Source organism: Ammodytes marinus (genome assembly GCF_949987685.1).
Source record: "Ammodytes marinus genome assembly, chromosome: 5".
Lineage (NCBI taxonomy): Eukaryota > Metazoa > Chordata > Actinopteri > Uranoscopiformes > Ammodytidae > Ammodytes > Ammodytes marinus.
In genome coordinates this window covers 5834285-5856970 of record NC_137234.1, presented here as the reverse complement: position 1 = coordinate 5856970, position 22686 = coordinate 5834285, and the positions used below count along the sequence as shown (strand labels likewise).

The 22686-nt window shown below is 41.1% G+C and overlaps 2 protein-coding genes across 2 annotated transcripts; one reads left to right on the top strand and one right to left on the bottom strand.

Moving 5' to 3' along the window:
* Window positions 1-66: 66 nt before the first annotated feature.
* Window positions 67-7511, bottom strand: slc25a44a (solute carrier family 25 member 44a). The gene is made up of 4 exons (XM_080027891.1): window positions 7389-7511; window positions 4353-5076; window positions 3631-3758; window positions 67-2320 (listed from the first exon to the last, which is right to left on the bottom strand). Exons 2-4 carry the CDS (start codon window positions 4987-4989, stop codon window positions 2129-2131), a joined length of 957 nt encoding a protein of 318 aa, XP_079884017.1. The 5' UTR covers window positions 4990-5076; window positions 7389-7511; the 3' UTR covers window positions 67-2128.
* ireb2 (iron-responsive element binding protein 2) lies at window positions 7340-22245 on the top strand. Its single transcript, XM_080027889.1, has 23 exons — window positions 7340-7469; window positions 9046-9148; window positions 11346-11429; window positions 12404-12569; window positions 12915-13052; window positions 13307-13540; window positions 13830-13899; window positions 14503-14686; window positions 14933-15072; window positions 15279-15450; window positions 15965-16065; window positions 16195-16311; window positions 16399-16558; window positions 17336-17471; window positions 17746-17830; window positions 17922-18078; window positions 18568-18692; window positions 19112-19216; window positions 19317-19459; window positions 20215-20362; window positions 20662-20784; window positions 20899-21084; window positions 21332-22245. The coding sequence occupies exons 2-23, from the start codon at window positions 9124-9126 to the stop codon at window positions 21440-21442; spliced, it is 2910 nt and encodes a 969-aa protein (XP_079884015.1). The 5' UTR covers window positions 7340-7469; window positions 9046-9123; the 3' UTR covers window positions 21443-22245.
* The last annotated feature ends 441 nt before the right edge of the window (window positions 22246-22686 follow it).

Genomic DNA, 22686 nt, shown 5'->3' with positions numbered 1-22686 from the left:
ACATGGCTATTTGAAACTGTTCACCTCATGGAAGTATTTATTCACCCGTGTGCTCCTACGATGAAATGCAATTTAGAAGGCGTGTCTTCTAGCAGTAGTTTGAAGATGAAACATGATCCATTGCTCCCTCCAGTGGCTCAACATGTGTACTGCAGCCTCATAATAAACTGATGTCACTGTAACACTATCCATTTGGAGATCAAAAACACAAGTAAATAACCACAGCAGTGATTCAGATTGTTTTTAATTACTTTTCATCATGTGTCCATAAGTTCTGCATGTTTTTAAAGACATCAAACTGCACTTGGAACGATTCTTTGATAATATACACACACACACATAGCAGGTAGTTGGTAAATCAAAGGTGTAGCACGTTCTCCGTTTAGGCCAAAGTCCATTAAAATGGCTTTCGGGATAGTCCACCAGTCTTATTCATTGGAACATTTTTATTTATTTATTTTTTGGTACAAACTGAAAGGTGCTGCTTTCAAAACACTTAAAACATTTAACAGTTTATAGAACAAGGAAGAGTCACTGAGATGTGTTCTCGGGCAGTAATTAGTAGTACACTCTAAACATGGCTGCATTCCATTTCTAACATTGCATTAGCCTTGTTGATGTCCCTCCTCATTCTTACTGAGTGAAATCTGAAGGCAACTTTGGAGTTCTGTTTATGTCGGCTAGTTTCTTCTGCTTTCTGCCCTGTAGCCAAATGGTTGCCAATGTGCCTTTTCCCAGTCACCCAACAGCAAAAAATAATCTGAATCCAACAACAGATTCAACGGTGGCCCAAAAGGAAAATACAACCAACCTCTATGAAGTGGTGTAAGGCCTGGAACATTCAGTTTACAGCTGTTACTCTTATATCTATCGAACTCTTGGTTTACTATCGGTCCATTTATACACAGACAAGAACAATAAGAAGCAGAAGAAGCACCTGCTGATTGGCCCTAACAACTTATCTACACATAGAATTCATTGTTACACCTCCATCATGGACTTCACAGACTCAGCTACTTGTGTTTTTTACAGAAGGGGCTTCAGTTGTGAACGACACAAACTCAGGCCAAGTATTTGCAAAGACCTTTTAGTGATGAATTTAATATTTGTTGTCCTGCAGATGATCAGGGAATCTATTTATATTTGAAATATACTTTTAGAAGTCTAGTCTCACTTTGAAGATACTTATTTTTCTGTACAATTTACATATTTTTTTTTTTTTAAGATTTTTTTTGTGGCATTTTTCAAGCTTTATTGGATAGTACATAGTTGAAATGGGGAGACAGAGAGAGAGAGAGGGGGGATGACCTGCAGTAAAGGTCCACGGGTCGGATTCGAACCCGCAACCACTGCAACGAAGGCTGGAGCCAATATGGTGCGTGCTCTATCCACTACACCACCGGAGCGCCCCACAATTTACATTATTGCTATTGTTAAATACATCATAGTCTCTTCATTTAGACCTAAACAAAGGTGGGCTTATTAACAGATGTTTTAAACAATTTATCATCTCACTGGAATTCAGAGTGCGCTTGATTTGATAAATCCTTAGACTGGCCTCATCGCAAATTCTCTTAAAATAATGTAATTAATTCAGCTGTTAAAATTATTGAAATTCAAAAGGTGCATCTATTGTGCTCAAGTTTAGGCTGCCATATCCAGGTATTAAATAATACACTGGTACAGTCATTCCATGTTGTTCAAATATACAGTACAAGAAGCTCTAATCAAAAATGAGCTTAAGGGGTCTTCCATTTATTTATGATGACATTTTTTTCAGTCATCTATCAAATAGGGAAATTTAGTTTTGACAAATCATAGGAATTTTCACTTATATTTTCAGATTCCAGAAGAAAAAGCTAATAGTGATGTGGAATAAAAGGTAGGCCGATCAATAGAAATGGGTCTGAAACACAGAAAAAGGTAATACAAATAAACACCCGTAAGTGCGCCTGAAGACAAACATCACCAGTTACACTTTGCTGCGTCACACCTGCTTTTAAAACAACACCAAAGTAAAAAGGTCCGTAGCAGAAGCAGCTGAGCAGTTTGCCCACTAGACGGGACACACATCTCCTGTGTGAATAGTTCCTGCTTGTCTGTGAGGTTTAGGTGAAGCGTGGTACGTTCACCAGTGTCTGTTCTCAACCAGGTCCGCCCTGAGGCTCAGTCTCTTCAGAGTCTCGTATCCCACCACGATGAGCAGAGACGTGGGCGTGGAGTAGATGATTCGGGCCGACAGACCCTTGGTCAGACCGCGCGCGCCCTCCTCTGCCATCAGCTGCTTGAAGGTCTCGATCACGGACGTTCGGCCCTCCACCTTTCAACAGACAGGAGAGGGTTGAATCATCTTTGTTGCTTGCAAATACATTTTTATGTCAAGATTGAAGGTAAAATTCCACCAGTGTTGTAACGTTAGCTAGTTAGCAAAGTTAAACGTTATCAATGGTGGTATAATAGTCTGGCAGGCTTTTAAGTTCATAATGGATGCATATATTTGTATATATAAAATGTGCAATTGCTCAAAATAAATTATAGCTTCTGTGAAAAATTCAAGAAATACTGTAAATTGTTGACCGTGCTGCGTGCATGCTTTCAGCCAACTCGTAAAATATAGTAAATACCATATTTCCAAAGAGCACGCAAAGACAGCCTCTAACATCTTTTTTAACAACAGCCTGTTGTTGCAGTGCAAACAACAAGTTGAGAAACTATTGAGTAATGCTAGCAACAAGAGGAAGTGTAACTACAGAGAAAAGGAGCCGATGCCAGCAGTATTTGGTGTTGAAAGATGGCTGCATTCAGCGCCTTGGAAATCTGCCAGCTGGTGCCAATTCAATAATCAAACTGTAGAGAGAGGTAATATTTATTAAACTGTTCTCTTCACAAAACAATGGTTTGCTTGTAAATCATTTTAGGAGACGTGAAGCAGCCTGGTTTACAGGGACTACTCCTTCAACCCACAGATGCTATACACACACTGTTGCAGTATTTTATCTATTAACAACCATGTTCAATAATAATGTGCCCTTGGGCAATGTAAAAAACTGCCACGTGCTCTCATCACTCTAAATGTGGATTAGGCCAATAAAGTGAGTCAATAGTTCCCTTGTTATCACATGAGGTCAAGTCATGTTGTCCAGTGCAGACCAGAGCACAGCAAAAATAATCACTCCTGCAATTAAAGCTGTGCATATCTTTTGAGCAGTTAAACTATAGTGCATAAATTCTGAGAAATAAGAACACTGTCGGCCAATCTACATGATCTAAGCCTTTAATGATGAAATATATATTTTTTTTTTCAAAGATATGTTTTTGGCATTTTCATGCTTTATTGATAGTGTAGAGACAGAGTTGAAATGGGGCAGAGAGGGGAGTGACATGCAGAGAACGACCGCGGGCTGGAATCGAGGCCCATGGGGGGGGACGCCTTACCAATGAAATATTGTTTTCACACATAATTGGTTCGATTGTTCAAGATGGGAATAAATAATAAAAGGATTATAAAATCTTAGAAATTGCTCCTGGTAAAGTTACTGTTGGACATTTACTGGCTACTTTTTAAATAATTGACGTTTGACCCATAAACACAAAGTTAAATTTCAGCTTTTACGATAGGTGTTTGTTTACCTGTACTCTTGCTCTCACCACATCCATGGGGTTGGTGATGGTGGAGGCGGTTGCTGCTGCCATTGGTCCAGCCACAGCCTGCAGAAGCAGATGGGGGCACCCACTAGGTGCCAACAGAGACAGCTGCTCTGGGAACGCAAAGCATTTCAAACACTGTCACGTATGCATTGGATTTAACGGCAGTACAAATTTAGCTGACGAAGTTGTCATTACTCCAAAAACCTATGACATGACTGGACCGTAACATTATCAGATCGACTGCCCTTTCCACTGACCTATTTAATTTGTGTTGTACAGTTTTGTATTTGTATACAAGGTGCATGTGGTGCTGTTTTCTTTCAAAGTAAAAGTGCTCTAGCATACTTTGAATTACAACCTGCCAATCCACCTCTTACCACACACGCCACTGCATGCACATGTTCCATTGTTTGTCCCAGTTTTTTTTTTTTTTTTTTTCACTTTTTGATTTGTTTCCTTTTATCATTTTCCTAAAAACTAATATTTCGAGGTGGGTTTAAGTTTTTTTCAAGTGTTATTTTAATTTATTTCAATCTCTATTTGTTAAATTATCTATAAATTATGAACACAGCTGTACAAATAGACAGCATCAGGAAAAACTGTAAATATGAGTTTGCAAACATTGCTAAAACAGACGTAGAAATTATATTAAAAGAATGTAAGTACTGAATAAGTTTTCCGTCACATGACATGTTAAGACTTACCTGCATAACAATGATAAAAAGGCCACCAGAGTGCACTGTTTGGGATGTACGTGAGTAGCGATGCCACGTAGCCTCTGTAAAATCCCCTGAAGCCGTCGGCTGCGAATATCTGCACCGTGATGTCGCGGCTTTGTCCGAAAGTTATTCTGCGTTTGCTCCCGTTGAGCATGGGTCTGGGTCTGGCTTTGAAGCGGGCCATGTGCTCCCCATGTGGTCCTTGCATCATCATGTGCTGGGACACCACGTCTATGGGCACGGTTATAGTCTGGGCCACTAGGGACGCCGAACCTCCAGCCACCACCGACTTCACCGTGTTGCTCTGCGAGTAGCGAGACACGTAGTTACGCACCAGCTCGTAGGTGGTGATGTAAGCCTGACCTGAGATCAGTGTTAAGGTGTTGACCATGAAGCCGCGGTACAGGCCACTCACGCCCTCCGCTCGCATGATCTTGAAGAAAGCATCGAAGGTCCCGGAGTAGAGGGCCTTCCCCTTCTGGACCTGCAGCCGGGTGCGGATGACGCTGGCCGGGTAGACGGTGACCCGCGTGGTCAGGGTCATGAACACACCCAGGGAGTAGAACTTCTTCAAGTCCAGGTCCTGCCATTCAATAATCTGGATGGCTCCTTTCATCTGCATGGTGCCGGCTGGTTAGGGCAGGGCTGCTGCTGCTTCTCCACTAAAGCCGAGTGTCTTCGGTCATCAGCCCTCCGACTGACATCACAACTGTAAACAAGAAAAGTTGCTATTAGTAAAGGTCTGGGGACAGATTTAAGAACCTTCAGGCTCCAACCAATTACTGTTGATCTGTGGATGATGGCAAACGGGCATTAAAATAACAGCTAACCAACTAAATAACAACAACAAAGGTATTCAACATGGTTTACAATTACAAGGCTCTCGCATCAAAAACCTCTGACTAACGTTGCAGCTCATTTTAATTCCATTATTATTAATTAATCTGACAAATAATTTCTGTCTTTTATTGATTGATACTTTTGGAATATGCTGAAAATATGGTGAAAGTTACGGTGGCGCTGAGCATTCACCAAATAAAAAAAAGTTTCACTGCAGGATCTCGTAATTACGAGATAATATCTCGTAATTACGAGATAAGTATCTCGTAATTACGAGATAATATCTCGTAATTACGAGATAAAGATCTCGTAATTACGAGATAAGGATCTCGTAATTACGAGATAAGGATCGCCCTCTCATTCATCAATAACGATGTCTGTGTGTGTGTGTGTATTTGTGTGCAGACGAGGTGAACCTAGCCATAGGAAAACGTAGGCAATAGCCTTGGTTTCCGGACTACAATGGGCCCCATAATCAATAAACTTATTTTAAATATTTGTTTAGGCTACTGTTCATTCATTAATCAGCGATCGCATCGGGTAGGCTACTGAGGGACACACTTTCGGCTTTACGCCCGTGATCAGCTGCTGAGGTCCGACTGGGCTTTTCTCCTGAATAGTCCCAGTGACTGCATATCTGCACAAAGTTGACATGGCTATCATTGTCATGCCCTCCTTGTAGAAAGTTCTTATGTGTTTGTATGAGTCATGGATTACACCGAGTTTAACGACTGCATTTAATCAAAGCATTCAATAAAACTGCGTTCCGATACAGTAACAAACAGGAGGTAAAAGTGAACTAGCCCACCGGGCATTCTGATTGGATGAGGCAACACAGTACGGTGGCTTCGGTGGCTCATAATGAACAAACTGCATATACAAAGTGAAAGTGTGTCCCTCATTTCCCGATGCGATCGCTGATTAATGAATGAACAGTAAACAGATATTTAAAATAATTGTATTGATTATGGGGCCCATTGTATCTAGTCCGGAAACCAAGGCTATTGCCTACGTTTTCCTATGGCTAGGTTCACCTCGTCTGCACACAAACACACACACACACACACACACACACACACACAGACATCGTTATCGATTAATGAGAGGGTGATCCTTATCTCGTAATTACGAGATCCTTATCTCGTAATTACGAGATCTTTATCTCGTAATTACGAGATACTTATCTCGTAATTACGAGATACTTATCTCGTAATTACGAGATCTTTATCTCGTAATTACGAGATATTATCTCGTAATTACGAGATCCTGCTCTGAAACTTTTTTTTATTTGGTGAATGCTCAGCGCCACCGTAAAAGTTGACCCCAAGAACTGCTTTTTTTCGGTGAGTACCAGCACAAAACCGAAAGCTATTGAGTTACCAATGATATGAAACCTCACATTTCAATGAATTTTGGGCATATTTCCTTTAAAAAAAAGAAAAATCAATAGTAAATACTGCTGGAACAATTGTTGCAACAACATTTAAAGATACAAGTCACAACTAGATGGACCTGATGGACCTGTCGCTACTCGCTGTCCCTGTGTTATCATCAAAACACACCAAACACCCACAGACAACTAACTTTAACTCGACACCATTGAAAATGAGGGTCACCCCTCAATTGGTCTCTCGAGGATAAATAAAAGTTAAATGAAATGAAAAATGAGACAAGAATGCAAAGGTCTGAGCCAGTGGCTGCATCAGCCATCAACACGGAAATAACATACTGGCATGCTATGCTACAGTATCGACTAATGTACCGTACGCCCATGAAAAATAAAAGGACGAAATAAAGTTATAACATCTGGCTTGCAGTTGGTAACCTATTAAGAGCAGTGGAGGACAGTGTGTTCGATAACCAGACACATATCGATGTTTTCTTATATAAACGTTGTAAGTAAACATCCGCACGCATTCATAACACGGCCGATGAATAGCTTATCAAAAAATCTCACATTTTGCATTGTTGTCTTGCAGCAAGGAGGGAAGCACGTGCAATGTCACATTATGTTCTCTTCTCGCGCTGTGTGTGTGTGTGTGTGTATGTAGCATTTTATGTGTGTGTATGGGAGTGTGTTAGCGAGCTAACTCGGCTAACAATAGTTTAACAGTGACACATTAGCCGTGTATGCAAACAGCACCAGATATTTAAACGTGAATACGCAGATTAAATGTTTACCTGTTAGGAGGTCATGTAGCTCGTGCTTAACGTCCGCCTCGTGCTCGGTAAAACTGTTCACACGGCCTGCTCTGCTACAAGGTGGGTCATGCCTTCCGTCCATTACTGCTTGGAACAAACATAGTCGAAAGGTGAAAGGTCAAGAGCTGTTTTTTCCACTGCAGTGTGTTGTTTTGGCCACTAGATACTTTCACTAGTTACGATTTAAACAAAAACAATGTGGTCTAAGACACTTTTATCATGCAGGTGACCGCTATAACGGGTTTGTTTGTTTTGCAAAGGTTTATTTAGTTAGTCGGACACGGTCGGACATTGAGGATGACGATGCTTTCAGGGACCCGATGAAAACGTAGGGTTTGCAAATTAATCAGTAACAACTAATGAGCAAAGAATACGGTTTGTTAGATGTTGCAGTGGCGTTAGAAGGGCTCTTACCTCAAAATAGCAGCATCAAAATAATCTAAATGGTTGAATACTGAACAATAAAGAAATTAATATTTCACTTGATACCCACAGTCTATACTTGATTCATACATTATGTTGAAGATCGTCCTCTAAACTTCAAGAAATACATCTAAAGGCACTTGGATGCTGCACAGTGTTGGACGGGATTCGAAGTCGCAGTGTCCCTGAAGGCAGCGCGAGCGTCACATCTGTACTGTCACGTGGTGCCTTTACGACAGCACTAGCCTCGTTTGGAGATATCGCCGTCTTGCTAAAACCTGCGCAATTATGATGCTCGGCTTGCTGAGCGCAAAGCATTTTTGCAGCATTTTTGTTGTGCGCTCAGCAAGACGCGCGTCATAGTTGCGCAGGTCTGAGCAAGACGGCTCTTTGTCGAACGAGGCTAATGTTAAAGTCCCAGTCAGTCATGACCATAAGAAGACATGTTATGTACTGTCATATTCACAAAGTCATTAACAAACTATGGTAGAGGTTTTGAATAAAAACTATGCAAAATAATCCCAATGGACCATTTAGTTTTGATTTATTTTACTGACAATTTTATTTTATTTTTTACAATAAATCCATGTTTAATTTTTAATCTCTTTTGTCGAACACAAGGTAAAAGTGTGAACTAATGTGAGGAATGCTTTGAATTACACATCTTACAAATGAACTTAGATTGATGATGTGTTGTATTTCACTATTGTCTGGATTTTGCTTATTCCTTTTTTAGTATGTATATATTTTAGTAGGTTACTCTCTGCTTTTATAAGTAGGCAGGCTACATTATATGCTGTATATGTCGTATTTGTTGTAGTTTTGGCCATGATTAATTTTCGTTTATTTACTTTATGTTTAGACTTTTAGTTATTTTAGTGTAATTGTTCAATAAGAAATGAATGCACTTTTGATAATTTAAATATAATATAATAAAGATTTTGCTTTGGGGGTGGATACAAATATAGTATATAAAATATGGGTTTCGGTAAAATGGGTAAATACGAAACTTCAATTTCGTATCAATGAACCGTCATTTATTTTCTATTCATAATTTATAATATATTATTTATTTATTCAACCATTCATATAAATTTATGGTATTTAATTTCTATTGTATAATTTCTACGTGTATTTAATATGTTTGTTATTTATTTGTATCATCTTATATTATTTATTCTATGTTATTTTATGTGAGTGGGCGTGTCTTTAGATATCTGTTCTCTGATTGGTCGGCCCGATGTAGGCTGCGCTGTGGTGAGGACGGGTCGTGTTGATTCCAGAAGTCATCATGGCGCTCACTTCCCCAGTCAAAGGTAAAGAGCTGTCTTTTGATAAAACCTTACTAACAAGCCGCCACATGACCAGAATGTTACACTTGAAGACGGGAATAGATTAGAAAAGACATCCGGTCCCCTGAAAATGGCTGTCGATTGCTTGTAGTTAATATTATATAGACTGTAACGGCGGAGACATAGAAGCTAACAGTAGCTAGCTCGGTAATGTTTGCTTACAATAACTAAACAAGAGCTGTTTAATTAGCTAATGCCGCAAGCCAGAGACGCCTTTAGGTGTGTGCCAATTACCTTGTATTTTCTTATCTCCCCAAGACATGCAGCTAATAGCAAGATAAAGTAGTTAGTTAGAGTGTGTGTGCTTCACGATAAGGACCAGTGTTAGCCTCTTGAACATTAGCTAGTCTTCCGTTTCCTTCCACTGTCAAAGGGACACATGCGGATATGATATAATGTATTGGCATGTTCGCATTGACATCACCAGCTTGTCATTAATATGTGTGATGTTAGTGTTATAATACATCCTAGGCAACAGTGTATGCAACAAGACAAGGATGGCTTCGTTATTTCCAACACGTAACGGACATTGAAGTGGCATTATATAGGCCAGTAGCAATGACAATGTCTATTACAGGGTTTCTGTATATATTAAAACAGGTCTTTAAAAGCATGTAATACATTTATGTAAAAAGAAGGCATACGTTGGTATTAAAATGCCTTACATATATATTTAAAAAGTCTTAAGCCATGGGGAGTTGGATTTTATCAACCGTTTCTAATTGTTGTTCTTAGAAAGCTGGCATTGTCAGTGAAAACAGGTTCCCATAAGGATGTATTTCCGTAGTATCTCGCTAGTAGTGAATAGTGTTGTTGTTGTGTTTCAAGAAGTGAACAAAGTTACTGTATGCGTTCTATTCTGACAGCTTTGCATGAGGTTGTGGCTTTTAGTTTTTGCATATGGCTGACAAAAGCATCTCAGTGAGACAGGGACATTTCATATTTGGTTGTTAAAACGTGGGTTGAGTCTGGAAGCTGCGTGTGAATTATCTGACCAAAATAAGTTGCATAACACTTAAAAACGCAAAATGTGTAATAATGACATGAGTGAATGTTTCAATAATTCTGCCATATATCTATTGTAGAATGTTATCCAATTCCTTACACTCATTTGGCTTCTACCTAAATATGTTTGTAGTGGAGTCCAAAGCACACACCTTGTTCCAATATCAGTATTGTTTTAAAAGTGGTTTATGTCTGCTTAGGATAATTTAGCAACATTACATTACTTTTGCTTATCTGCCTTTTTCTTAAGCAACGGTGTTAACGTTTTTGCTGCAGTGCCCCATCATCGCTAGTGAAAATATAGGAAATAATTCTGATGAAGTCATGTTTATGACATGTAATGCCAAAAGTGCTTTTTAGACAATGTATAACAACTTTAAAGACAATAATTTAATCCATATTGTGTGGGAGTGTGTTTAGTGCAAGTCTAGTTAAATAATGATCACGAGTGTTGCTTTCTAAGCTGGTAACCAGAGAGCTGAAGTTACAGCATGAGCATGAAGTCCTGTTGTGAGTAGCGCTGCGCTAAGACTGAGATGATTCTGTCCATATGGGCTCTATACTTTCCTACCTTAGTTTTTACACCAAGTCTCTCACAGCTACAAGGTACATTTAAGAGTATTCATCTTAAACCTGCTTAAAACCTACTATCTTTTTAATATGCACTGTCGTAAAAAAACACCCATTTGACACTATTGTTTTAGTCCCATTTCCACAATTGGGACAGTTTAGAGTTTCATACAAAATACAGTTAATGCAACATCAATTATGTTTCATCATATCATAAACCAATACTCTTTATTTGCAGAACTACAGAGTCAAACTTAATGTCTTGCTTTAACCACTCATACACCATGGTATACAGATGATAAAATATGTTCACAAACTGCACAGACAAATGGAGGCCTCCCACCAGTTTCTTAGAGATGTCTTAAGCCTCGTCCTTGTCTGAACTTTCTTGTTTTGAGGAGATCCCCACTGAGTAAATATTGGTAGGGTCAGCCTGGCATAGTACAGTAAACCCTTTGTTTAATACCGCTGAGCTACCTGCAAGCAAACATGCTGGAACAAAGATGTGAGGTAATGACATCTGGAAAGGTCCTGGCTGGAGTTCTAGTTTGTATTGATAAATGTTTTGTTTTTTTCCCCTCTGCAGAGCACCCGTACAGCCATCTAATCGACACACTGAAAGATGGCCATAAGTTCTTCAACCCACAGAAATTAAATGATCCGAGATATGGTGAGTTCAGGGCCCTCAGGACGTAAAGAAGGCTCACTGACTTTTTAATCACCGATATGTTATGTCACTCTTTCGAGACCTTTTTGCTGGTAGCATTTATTTTTCACAGATCTTCTGCACAATGTAGAAGTAGTAGGACATTCAGTAAATATTGTGCTATTACTAGGCTGCATACTTACTGTTTACCAGTGGTGTTTCCCAGTGCATGTGAAAGGTGTTAAGGAACATTTGTAACCTGTACATCAAGTAGCTGTTAGGGGTGTGCACGGTTACACGTGTACACGTTTGTAAATCATAACCGTTTAGGAAAAATCAATAAACGAAAACCGTTCTTTTTTTTTTTTTTCAAATTTTCTTTTTTTCAAAGTTTTTAATTATGTTCTGGAGACACGCATTTATTGATTTTACCTCACTAATAAAGTCATTGTGTGTGCCATGGACCTATTATAAGAGGTTTGTAAACCATAGAAAGTATATAAAAACGAGCGTGGTTCATGTCAACTGTGTGTTTACAGGCGAACGAACGCGGATGTGTGTGTGTGCACGCGCGCCTACAAGACGGCGGGCGCACGAGGACAATGACGTCACGGTTAACCGTGTACACGAAAAAAAATCCGTCGTGTACACGGTTAGACATTTTTGTAAACGTTCACACCCCTAGTAGCTGTAGCTCAAGAATCTGAATCCTTTGATTTTCATTGCATGCACAGTGTACATAAAATACAAACAGCGTTAACATAAATATTATAACTCGTGAAATATTTTAGCAGCATAGTAAATGACATGTAGTGCTATTGCAAATTAATATATGTACAGAAGTTCCATGTTTGTCACTTCATAGTCTTAACAAGTGCACATACAGTTAGTAAACATTGTTTGATGTAGGAAAATTAACTGCAACCACCTGTGTGTGTGTGTGTGTGTGTGTGTGTGTGTGTGTGTGTGTGTGTGTGTTTTTCTTCCCCCCTGTGTAGACAAGCTGCCTCTGTCCATCCGTGTCTTACTGGAGGCGGCCATTCGTCAGTGTGATGGCTTTCACACTACAGAGGCCGACGTCCAGAACCTGCTGGACTGGCAGCAGCAGCAGGACAAAGCAGAGGTGCCCTTCTCCCCAGCAAGAGTCCTTCTACAGGACTTCACGTGAGTTTTTTATTTTTTTTAAACTTTTATTTGAATGGTTTTATGGTTTTATACATATGGACAAAAAAAAAACAGAATAAGTAAACACATACAATAAATACACAACACCAAAACCTCTCCTCCCCCCTCCCCCCTCCCCCCTCCCCCCCTCCCCCCTCCTCCCTCCCCCCACGTGAGTTTCACAGGGATTCGATAAACAGCCGATCCACCTGTTGTTAGCTCAATAGATCTATTTGGCGTAAATAAGTTATTCACATAATAAGTTAGACTATTAGAATATTTATGTTATTGACTGAAGGAAGGACAGTTTTTCTCACTCTTCTTCTCTGGCGTTCCGTTCCACAGTGGTATTCCTGCCATGGTGGACCTGGCAGCCATGCGGGACGCTGTGGCCAAACATGGCGGCGACCCCAGCCTGGTCAACCCTAAATGCCCCACAGACCTCATCGTAGATCACTCACTACAGATTGATTATAGCAAATGGTGGGTTTATGTATTGACAATCAGATACATTTACAGATTTACACAAACTGGACTTTTTTTTAAAATTTCACAAGGTAAAAAAAGTGACTGACTGTCTATTTATTTAAACAACATAATGTCAATATTTAGTCACTTAACATTCCTTTAATTTTTTTTATGAACAATTGTTTTTTGTATTCCAAATTGACAGAAGAAAGCAAAACACTGCATCCACCACATTCCTATACTTATTTTTTTCCCCCCTCATTCCACAGTGCCACACAGAATGCGCCAAACCCCGGTGGAGGGGACGGCCCAAACCACAGCCAGGCTCCGTCCCGCTCCACTCCCTCCAGGCCTCCGTCCAGAGGTTCACAGTGTGGGGGCCAGAGAGGCTCCTGCAGCAAAGCCTCCTGCAGTGACCCTCCAGCCTCCACGGGGCCACGCTCTGTCCAGCAGATTGAGAACACACCTCTCCTCTGCCCCTTCCACCTCAAGCCTGTGTCTGAGTGAGTCGCTAATATGATTTTGCATAAAGGGAAACATTAGTTCGTAACGTACAATATCACTATCACTAGATCACACTTTTGTTTAGCCAAGTGTTACGCCTTATGTCTTTAATCTCTCTTTACAAGTTGATGAGTCATGTTAAAGTCCTTGACACATGACACTGCGTAGTTTCAGCTCTTATAAAATAGGTCACGTTGGGGCCAAGTGAGTTGGCATATTGTTACTGATTGACACAGAGAGTTCCCCTTTAGCATGTTCACTGTTGTTTGTCCCTTTTTTGTTTTGCAGACATGAAACGACTCTGAAGAATCAAGAAATAGAACTGGGCAGAAACAAAGAAAGACTGCAATTCTTTAAGGTAGAACAAAGAGCAAATTCTTCTTTTTTTATTAAATGACATCAGGAAACAAGAGTGAGAGGAATGTACAGTATATAAGGAGAAGTCTGGAGTTTTGACCTGGAGAAGTTTGACATTTTGGGAAAAAATCGAAACAAATCAGCTTTCTTCACGGTTTTCACTGAAAGCCTAAAAGGATTGTGAATCTGAGGAAAAACAAACCAAGACTGTGAGAGCTTTTGAAAATGAACATTAATAGATAGTGCTCGGATTTATACATTTTGTGCAAGAATATGAATTGAAGAGGGGCGCCCTTAGCTCAGTTGGTAGGGCGTCCCCCCCCCATGGGCCTCGGCCAGCAGCGGACTCGAGTTCGATTCCAGCCCGCGGTCGTTCTCTGCATGTCACTCCCCTCTCTGCCCCATTTCACCTCTGTCTCTACACTATCAATAAAGCATATAAAAAAAATGCCAAAAAAAAAAAAATAATATGAATTGAAGTTAACGTTATCAGTCCTCTTTAGTGAACAGAACAAAACAGTATTCTTCCCACCTGGAGTCAGACACAAAGTTAAATGTTGACCTAACTGTAGCTCTTCTTTCTATATCTGTCTTTACCAAACAGTGGTGCTCCAAAGCGTTTAAGAATGTGAACGTGGTTCCCCCGGACGTAGGCGCGGTGCACCAGGTCAATCTGGAGTATCTGTCCAGAGTCATCCAGGTCAGCCAAGGCTTCATCTACCCCGACAGCGTGGTGGGGACAGACTCACACACCACCATGATCAACGGCCTGGGCATCTTGGGCTGGGGTAAAGCATTTAAAAAACATTCAAGTTCCCACCAGTTGTTGACGTATTTATTGTTACCGGCTAGGCTCAATAGATTTAATATACAACCATGTTTGATTGTTACTACCCTTCTGAAGGCTAGGAAAAAGACATATGATAGTTGATTTGCAAGTTTTCTGTCGATTTCGCTCTCTTTGTTCTTTAAATATGTCTTCTAATATTTTCTATGTTATTTTGTGTTTTGTCCATGGCTATTTCCTGGGCCAGGTGTCGGTGGAATTGAGTCTGAAGCGGTGATGCTGGGCCAGCCAGTGTCTCTGACCCTCCCTCAGGTGGTGGGCTGTAAACTGGTCGGCTCCATCAACCCAATGACCACCTCCATAGACATTGTCCTGGGCATCACGAAGGTAACGCTAAAAAGTGCACCACAGTGATGCATTTAATTTAATATACATCATTTTATTGTGTGTGTGTCTGAGCGAATGTCCAGCCACCAGTCTCCATAAAAATCTTCTGACTATATTCACTGCACTATTACAGGAAACACATGCACTCTTGCCTTTCATTGTGTACTAAAGGCACCATATTCATTGATTTTTTTTTCTTTCTCCAGCACTTAAGGCAAGCTGGGATCGCTGGGAAGTTTGTAGAGTTTTTCGGCCCGGGTGTCTCCCAGCTCTCGGCTCCTGACCGAACCACCATCGCTAACATGTGTCCGGAGTACCAAGCTACCGTTAGCTTCTTCCCCGTCGACCGCGTCACACTCCAGCACTTTAGAAAGACAAGTGAGTCAGCCAAAGTCATGGTGCAGCGCTTTATCCACTGTGATATTTACTCTCTTTATGCACACTATGTTTATTGTTTTCTTTCTATTTTTACAAACCACACAAACAAAACATTTGCACCATCACAACAAGGACACAAACCAAGATATACAACAAAAAAAAGTAATAATAAAATAAAAAGTAATAATAAAATAATAATAATTTATCCCATGTTCTCAGTCATGATCGCCATGTATGGTATGGCTCCCAGAGCTCACCAAAGTCCCGCCGCTTTCCCTTGGCAATATAGGTCAATCTTTCCAGTCCAATACAGCTTGACAGCGCTTTAATCCACATTGCGAGTGTTGGGGCATCTACATTTTTCTAGGAAAGTGCAATCGCTCTCCTTGCTTGGATATTTACTAATTTATTCATTCTTACATTACCAGGTAGACAGTAGACAACACAATTGCCAGAATTTGTGATAGCATTTTAGGGGGGTTTGGTAACTAAGGTGTCATCATTTTCCTTCCAGATTTTACCCAGGAAAAACTTGAATTGTTGGAGGCTTACATGAAGGCTGTAAAACTTTTCCGGAGCTATGAAGACCCTTCAGAAGACCCCCAGTATTCTGAGGTAACGTGTCCAATGTTTACTGGGAATTATCAAAAGGACTAAAGTGAAGTTTATTTCTTCAAGTTTTGATTTTTTTTCCCATTTATTTTTCATACTAATTTAAAGTTAAATTGATTGATGTTTGTGCAGGTGATTGAGATCAACCTGAGTTCCATGGTGCCCTATGTCAGCGGACCAAAGAGGCCTCAGGACAGAGTGGCCGTCAGCAGCATGAAAGAAGACTTCCAGAGTTGTCTAGATGAGAAGGTAACCTAGGGAGGAAAATAAAATCCCATATGAATGTCTTTGCCTTCTCTTCCTCATACTAATAGGTGTGACTTGGTCCGTCTCTAGGTTGGCTTCAAAGGCTTCCACATCTCCAAGGAGAAGCAGGACGTCCTGGTTCCCTTCCTTCACTGTGGTCAGGAGTATCATCTGGCCCACGGCTCACTGGTCATCGCCGCTGTCATCAGCTGCACCAACAACTGCAACCCGTCTGTCATGCTCACTGCAGGTACCGGAGCCGCTCTAGGGATCAAACTATGGTCGCTTTTTTTTTTTTTTTAAGATATATTCTTTTGGCATTTTTATGCTTTATTGACAGTGTAGAGACAGAGTTGAAATGGGGCAGAGAGGGGAGTGACATGCAGAGAACGACCGCAGGCTGGAATCGAACCCGGGTCCGCTGCTGGCCGAGGCCCATGGGGGGGACGCCCTACCAACTGAGCTAAGGGCGCCCCCTATGATCGCATTTTATAGGTTTTTCTTATGTTGTTTGTTTCAGTGAGTCAGTTAACCCATTCTGGTTCCTACCGAATGTGAAAGATTAACTAGCTTGAAACTCGATCAGACAAGGCGCATTAGTAGCAATATGAATAATGTATTTTTGTTTATTGAGCAAACTTTTTGTAGTGGCCCGTTATTCTCTTACATTTTAAACTGCTTTAAAATTCTGCTGTAAATATAGCTGCAGCTTCATGTCCCATATCTTCTCTTTTCTGTAACTTACAAAAATTAATATTCTGCTTTGAGTTACTTCACTTGTACTCACTACATGTATATATATATATATTTTTTTTTTTGGCATTTTTATGCTTTATTGATAGTGTAGAGACAGAGTTGAAATGGGGCAGAGAGGGGAGTGACATGCAGAGAACGACCGCAGGCTGGAATCGAACCCGGGTCCGCTGCTGGCCGAGGCCCATGGGGGGGACGCCCTACCAACTGAGCTAAGGGCGCCCCTCTCACTACATGCAATTTATTAATTTTTTGTTGTTGTTGTGATTGACAGGTCTGCTGGCCAAGAAGGCGGTGGAGGCGGGGCTGGTTGTCAAGCCTTACATGCGGACCAGCCTGGCTCCTGGGAGTGGCATGGTCACTCACTACCTCAGCACCAGTGGAGTCCTGCCTTACTTTAGCCAGCTTGGGTAAACATGTGCACACAGTGACGACACACACAAACACTAGCGTACGTAAGCGCTTAACCCCAAGGTATTAACCCCGGTTAACCCTTTAAATGGAGCTAAAGTGCAACCTGAGCTCGACTAATGTAATGTTGTTTGAGGTGCTGCAGTATTGTTTCATTGTACTGACAGTGAAACAATAAAAACATACTTTACCATGTGTTAATCATCATAAGAACAATCATTCTGAATGACCTAGTTCCTTCCCACTAACATAGTATTTTCCTTCACACCACAGCTTTGAGGTGATTGGCTACGGCTGTGACACCTGTGTGGGGAACACGGCTCCGCTACCAGAAGCTGTCGTGGATGCAATCAAACAGGTTAGACCTCCGTGATGCTTTATTTATCGGTCTCTGTAGATAAAACAAAAAAAAAGCATGCGTCTAATCTTTATGATTTACTTTGTTTTAGGGAAACCTGGTGGCCTGTGGTGTGCTATCCGGCAACAGGCACTTTGAAGGGCGCATGTGTGACTGTGTGCGTGCCAACTACCTGGCCTCCCCTCCCCTGGTAGTGGCCTACGCCCTCGCCGGCACGGTGGGAATCGACTTTGAGAAAGAGCCTCTGGGTGAGGAAGGAGCTCTGTAAAGCTGCTACTGTGAAAGCTGAAGGATTTAAGGAATTTGGCTGATTTACAGCGAGTGAACATTAAGTGATTGGGTCTAGTTCAGACATGCATCAGGTGATACAGGGGCGGTGTGGGCGGTTTGCACTGAAAGGACCTGAAAGTAAAAGAAGTTCTGAATATATTAAGCACTCCCACTTAAACTGCCACATTTCAAAGTTAATGAAATATTCTCATTTGCCTCTGATGATCGTAAATGACCTGTAACATCACACAAGACCATCAGCAAAAATTAAAATATTTTTATATATTCATTATTATTGCCTAGTGTTGCATCATGCCGTTCCAAAACAAATGCAGGCGCTGCCGGCACACGCTAACACAGATCTTTATGACAGCAGGCGCTAGTTTCTTGTCTAAATAGGCAGCTAGAATCAACAAAAAGCTGTTGTTGTTATGGTGCTAACTCTGACCCTGTTGTTGTCTGTGCAGGTGTGACATCGGAGGGGAAGGAGGTTTACCTGGCTGACATCTGGCCGTCGAGGGAGGAGGTCCAACAGACTGAAGAGGACACAGTCATCTCCTCCATCTTTAAAGATCTCCGGGGAAGAATGGAGGTCAGGACACAGTCTCTCTCTGTCCTTCATGTTTGTCTAATGTCTGTTTCAGGATAAAGGTGATAATAAAATAATAATAATGGATTGGATTTATATAGCGCTTTTCTAGGCACTCAGGCACTGCTTTACAGGGTTCCAGGTTCCATTCATTCACACACAGTCATACCGGTTGTGGAAGCGTGGCTGACATTTTGCGCCTATGGGCCCCCCGACCACCACAAACATACAGCAGTCATACACATTCACACAAGGCAAGGTGGGTGAAGTGTCTTGCCCAAGGACACAACAACCATGACACAAGCGGCAGGGTGGGAATCGAACCTCCAACCCTCTGATCATTGGCCGACCCGCTCTACCACCTGAGCCACAGTCGCCCCGTGATATAAATTTAAATGTTGTTTTTTTTCCTCTCTCTCCAGCAAGGGAACTCATTTTGGAACAACATTGAGAGTCCAGATTCTGTGGTTTTCCCCTGGGATCACAAGTCCACATATATCCGTTCACCGTCCTTCTTCAGCAAGTTGGTGAGTCCTCTGAACTTTGTGGTAATTATTATACTGCCGTTTCACACATTGAAGTTAAATACAAGTTTTTAATGGGTGTTTGTGTGTGTGTTATCTCTAGAGTAAAGAAGTGCCCCCTCCTCAGTCGATAGAGAGCGCTCATGTCTTACTGTTCCTCGGACACAAAGTGACCACGGACCACATCTCACCGGCCGGCAGCATCGCCAGGGTCAGCGCCGCAGCCAAGTACCTGCTCAGCAAACGGTAGGGTTAACACAGCAGATTTACTGACTATACTTTGATTGACAAATATCACCACAAGGTCCTTTGGTTGGTTTATTCATAATATGGTGGTTAGTCATGATGAAATATGAGTAGGGCTGGCCCGAATGCCATATTTCAGGCTTCGAATATTCGTTGGTTTTTCCGAGCGAATATTCGAATATTCGTTCCAGAAAAACACACCATCAAAAACAACATTAAAAAAAAATAAAAAAAAATTTAATAATCCCTATATACTCCCTGGAACCGATTTTGACAGTATCTGCATATTTTGTTGAAGATTTACGCGCTTGTAGGTGAAGTAATGGATGCGCTATGACACTTAGTGATGTAATATCCTCCTAAATGAGCAATACTACTACTACAATATTACTAACTTTTATATCCAAATATAAAATTATTTGATGATATTATATTGTAGTACTAGCTTCTTGCAAAAAAAATTTTTTTTTTTAAATAAATTAAAAAAAATATATAAAAAATAAAATAAAAAAACGAAGCTCCGAATACTAATTTAAGCTCCGAATACTAATTTTCCGAACGAGTATTCGAATAATTCGGGCCAGCCCTAAATATGAGAAGTCGTGACTGGAGAATACGAGACTCTGATTGACCCGAGGATGCACATTATTTTCATGTGTCGACATTTCGTCTATTCAGACTACAAAAGTACTTGTGGTGAGCTCAGTGAAATGAAACTAAATTTTACTCTGAATTTTACGTTGAATTTCCCTCAGCCTGACTCCGCGGGAGTTCAACTCGTACGGCGCTCGAAGAGGGAACGACTCGGTGATGACCAGAGGAACCTTCGCCAGCATCAAGCTCCAGAACAGATTCATCGGCAAAGCGGGCCCTAAGACTCTGCACATTCCTTCAGGGCAGACGGTGAGTGGGGACTTAGTAAGGCCAGTAACCCAGAGGGGGAAATTTTATATGTCTAGTTCTTCCGATTCGGCTAATACATCATCCAATCCTGGTCGTGAGCTTTGAGCTATAGCCTGCTACTAATAACACATCCTAACGTGTGTGTGTGTGTGTGTGTGTGTGTGTGTGTGTGTGTGTGTGTGTGTGTGTGTGTGTGTGTGTGTGTGTGTGTGTGTGTGTGTGTGTGTGTGTGTGTGTGTGTGTGTGTGTGTGTGTGTGTGTGTGTGTGTGTGTGTGTGTGTGTGTGTGTGTGTGATCAGCTGGATGTCTACGAGGCGGCCGAACGCTATCAGAGAGACGGCGTTCCCCTCATCATCCTGGCAGGCAAAGACTACGGCTCTGGAAACTCCAGAGACTGGGTCGCCAAAGGACCATATCTACTGGTAAACTGCTGCACACACACTGACTAGACTGTATTTCCATCCATACAGCAATTATTAACACAATAACATATTATGCGAGTTCTCAATAAGTGATTGGCCTGCTTGTTTTTGTAGGGCGTGCGTGCGGTCATCGCTGAGAGCTTTGAGAAGCTTCATAAGAGCCAGCTGGTGGGGATGGGCATCATGCCGCTGCAGTTCCTGCCCGGCGACAGCGCAGACTCTCTGGAGCTGAGCGGGAAGGAGAGGTTCAACATCACCATGCCAGAGAGCCTCAGTCCCAGGCAGCAGATCACTGTCAAGGTAGGAGACACGCAGCTAGTCCTAAAAGAATGTATGGAAACTTAAAATGTTTGAAATCAATCGATATACCAATTCACAAAACAGCATGCAACGTCATTACGCACAGGTTTTTATTTGCTTTTAAGCTTTGTAGGCATTTATTGGGCAGAGTGATACCTTCAATATCTGTAAAATATCCTGAATCCACTGCTGTTGCATGTCAATAAAAGCACTGTATTGAAGTATATTTTTCGGTGTTCTCTTGCAGACCAGCCAAGGAAAGTCGTTCCTCGTCACGGCTCTGTTTGACACAGAGATGGACGTTATCTTCTTCCAACACGGAGGACACCTTCGATACGTAGCTCGGACTTTCCTCTGAAAACCTCTCACCGAGCGTGTGGGTTAGGTTCATGAACAGCAGCCATTTTTGTTTTGGGCATGGATGAAATACAACTACTGGTTGGGCCGATGGATTTGTCTGTTATAGCTGATTGAAAGTCTCCAGACTTTGGAAGTCACAAAATGCCAGTTTTTCAGACCTGAACTGCTTCTCCATCACTAGACATTGGCTGTTTCTGCATAAGCTTTCAGCAGTGTTTCTCCTCAGCAAGACAGTGAGTTCAAACAAGTGCAAGAAGAAGAAGAAGAAGAAGAAGTGGCAACACTCACCCAATAAGACAAACCTTTGGACATTGTTTATTGTGTTTTATTGTTTGAGACAGAATTTGCTGAGCACTGACGGGACATTTCTTTCAACAAGGAGATCAGCCAAGAAGAAATGAAACCGGTCTGCTTCTGGTGTCATTTAACTAAACAAAACCAATATCCTGCCTAGAGAGGCTAACATGGTGCTAGGTACTACAGCACGAGTACATTGTTTGTTTAGGGTGCAGTTAGCAGTGTAGCCTGTTTTTTTTCTCACATACCTAAGTCATGTCAAATTTTGTGAATCTCAAACATTTGCTAAATGTATGTCAACCGCCTGCATTTGATGTAAATTAAAGTTCTGTTATTTCTTTTATCGAATTGCCTTTTTGCAAAAAAGTACGAATGCATCCTCATACACTCAATTTGTATTATGTGGGAAATGTTTTTGCTGTTGTATCACTAAGCTCCAAACATAACGATGTCTCTTACAACTGACAGCCCTCTGCATCACATTAAAGGTAAATTATTAAAGTGTTCCAGTCTAAAGAATCAGTTCATATCAAGTTTTAACAGTGAAATATCAGAAATGTATAACTTTAGTTAGCCAACATTGTGCTGAGGTGAAAATTTGGTGTCCTGTTTAGTTGGTGTTCAAAAGATGGAGTGTAGGGAGGGTCCAACAAAATATTATATTGGGCTGCAAAATGTAGGAATATATATTCATGTTTGAGATAAAATTAGACTTTTGTCCTATTTGTAATTACTCAAAAAAAAAACATCAAGCTAATCAAAAAGTTTGAAGAAGATTAATGAGTTTTGGGGGCTTATTTTAGCAAACAGAAGCAAAAATGTATCTTATTCATCTAAGACTTAAACCAAGTTACTGTAGTAGGTACTGAGCAGAACTTCATAGTTAAAACATAAAACTTGTCAGTGCTCTCTGGTGGACAATCTATGTAATGAAGACACTGTTGA

Bases quoted from the DNA above. Each gene is read 5' to 3' on its own strand.
- slc25a44a (XM_080027891.1), bottom strand. From the start codon at position 4,989: ATGCAGATGAAAGGAGCCATCCAGATTATTGAATGGCAGGACCTGGAC. The intron at 3,759-4,352 runs GTAAGTCTTAAC...TTGCGTTCCCAG, and splicing joins TTTTTATCATTGTTATGCAG to AGCAGCTGTCTCTGTTGGCA. The intron at 2,321-3,630 runs GTAAACAAACAC...GTCTGTTGAAAG, and splicing joins TGGTGAGAGCAAGAGTACAG to GTGGAGGGCCGAACGTCCGT.
- ireb2 (XM_080027889.1), top strand. From the start codon at position 9,124: ATGGCGCTCACTTCCCCAGTCAAAG. The intron at 18,079-18,567 runs GTGAGGAAGGAG...TTGTCTGTGCAG, and splicing joins CTTTGAGAAAGAGCCTCTGG to GTGTGACATCGGAGGGGAAG. The intron at 21,085-21,331 runs GTAGGAGACACG...GTTCTCTTGCAG, and splicing joins GGCAGCAGATCACTGTCAAG to ACCAGCCAAGGAAAGTCGTT.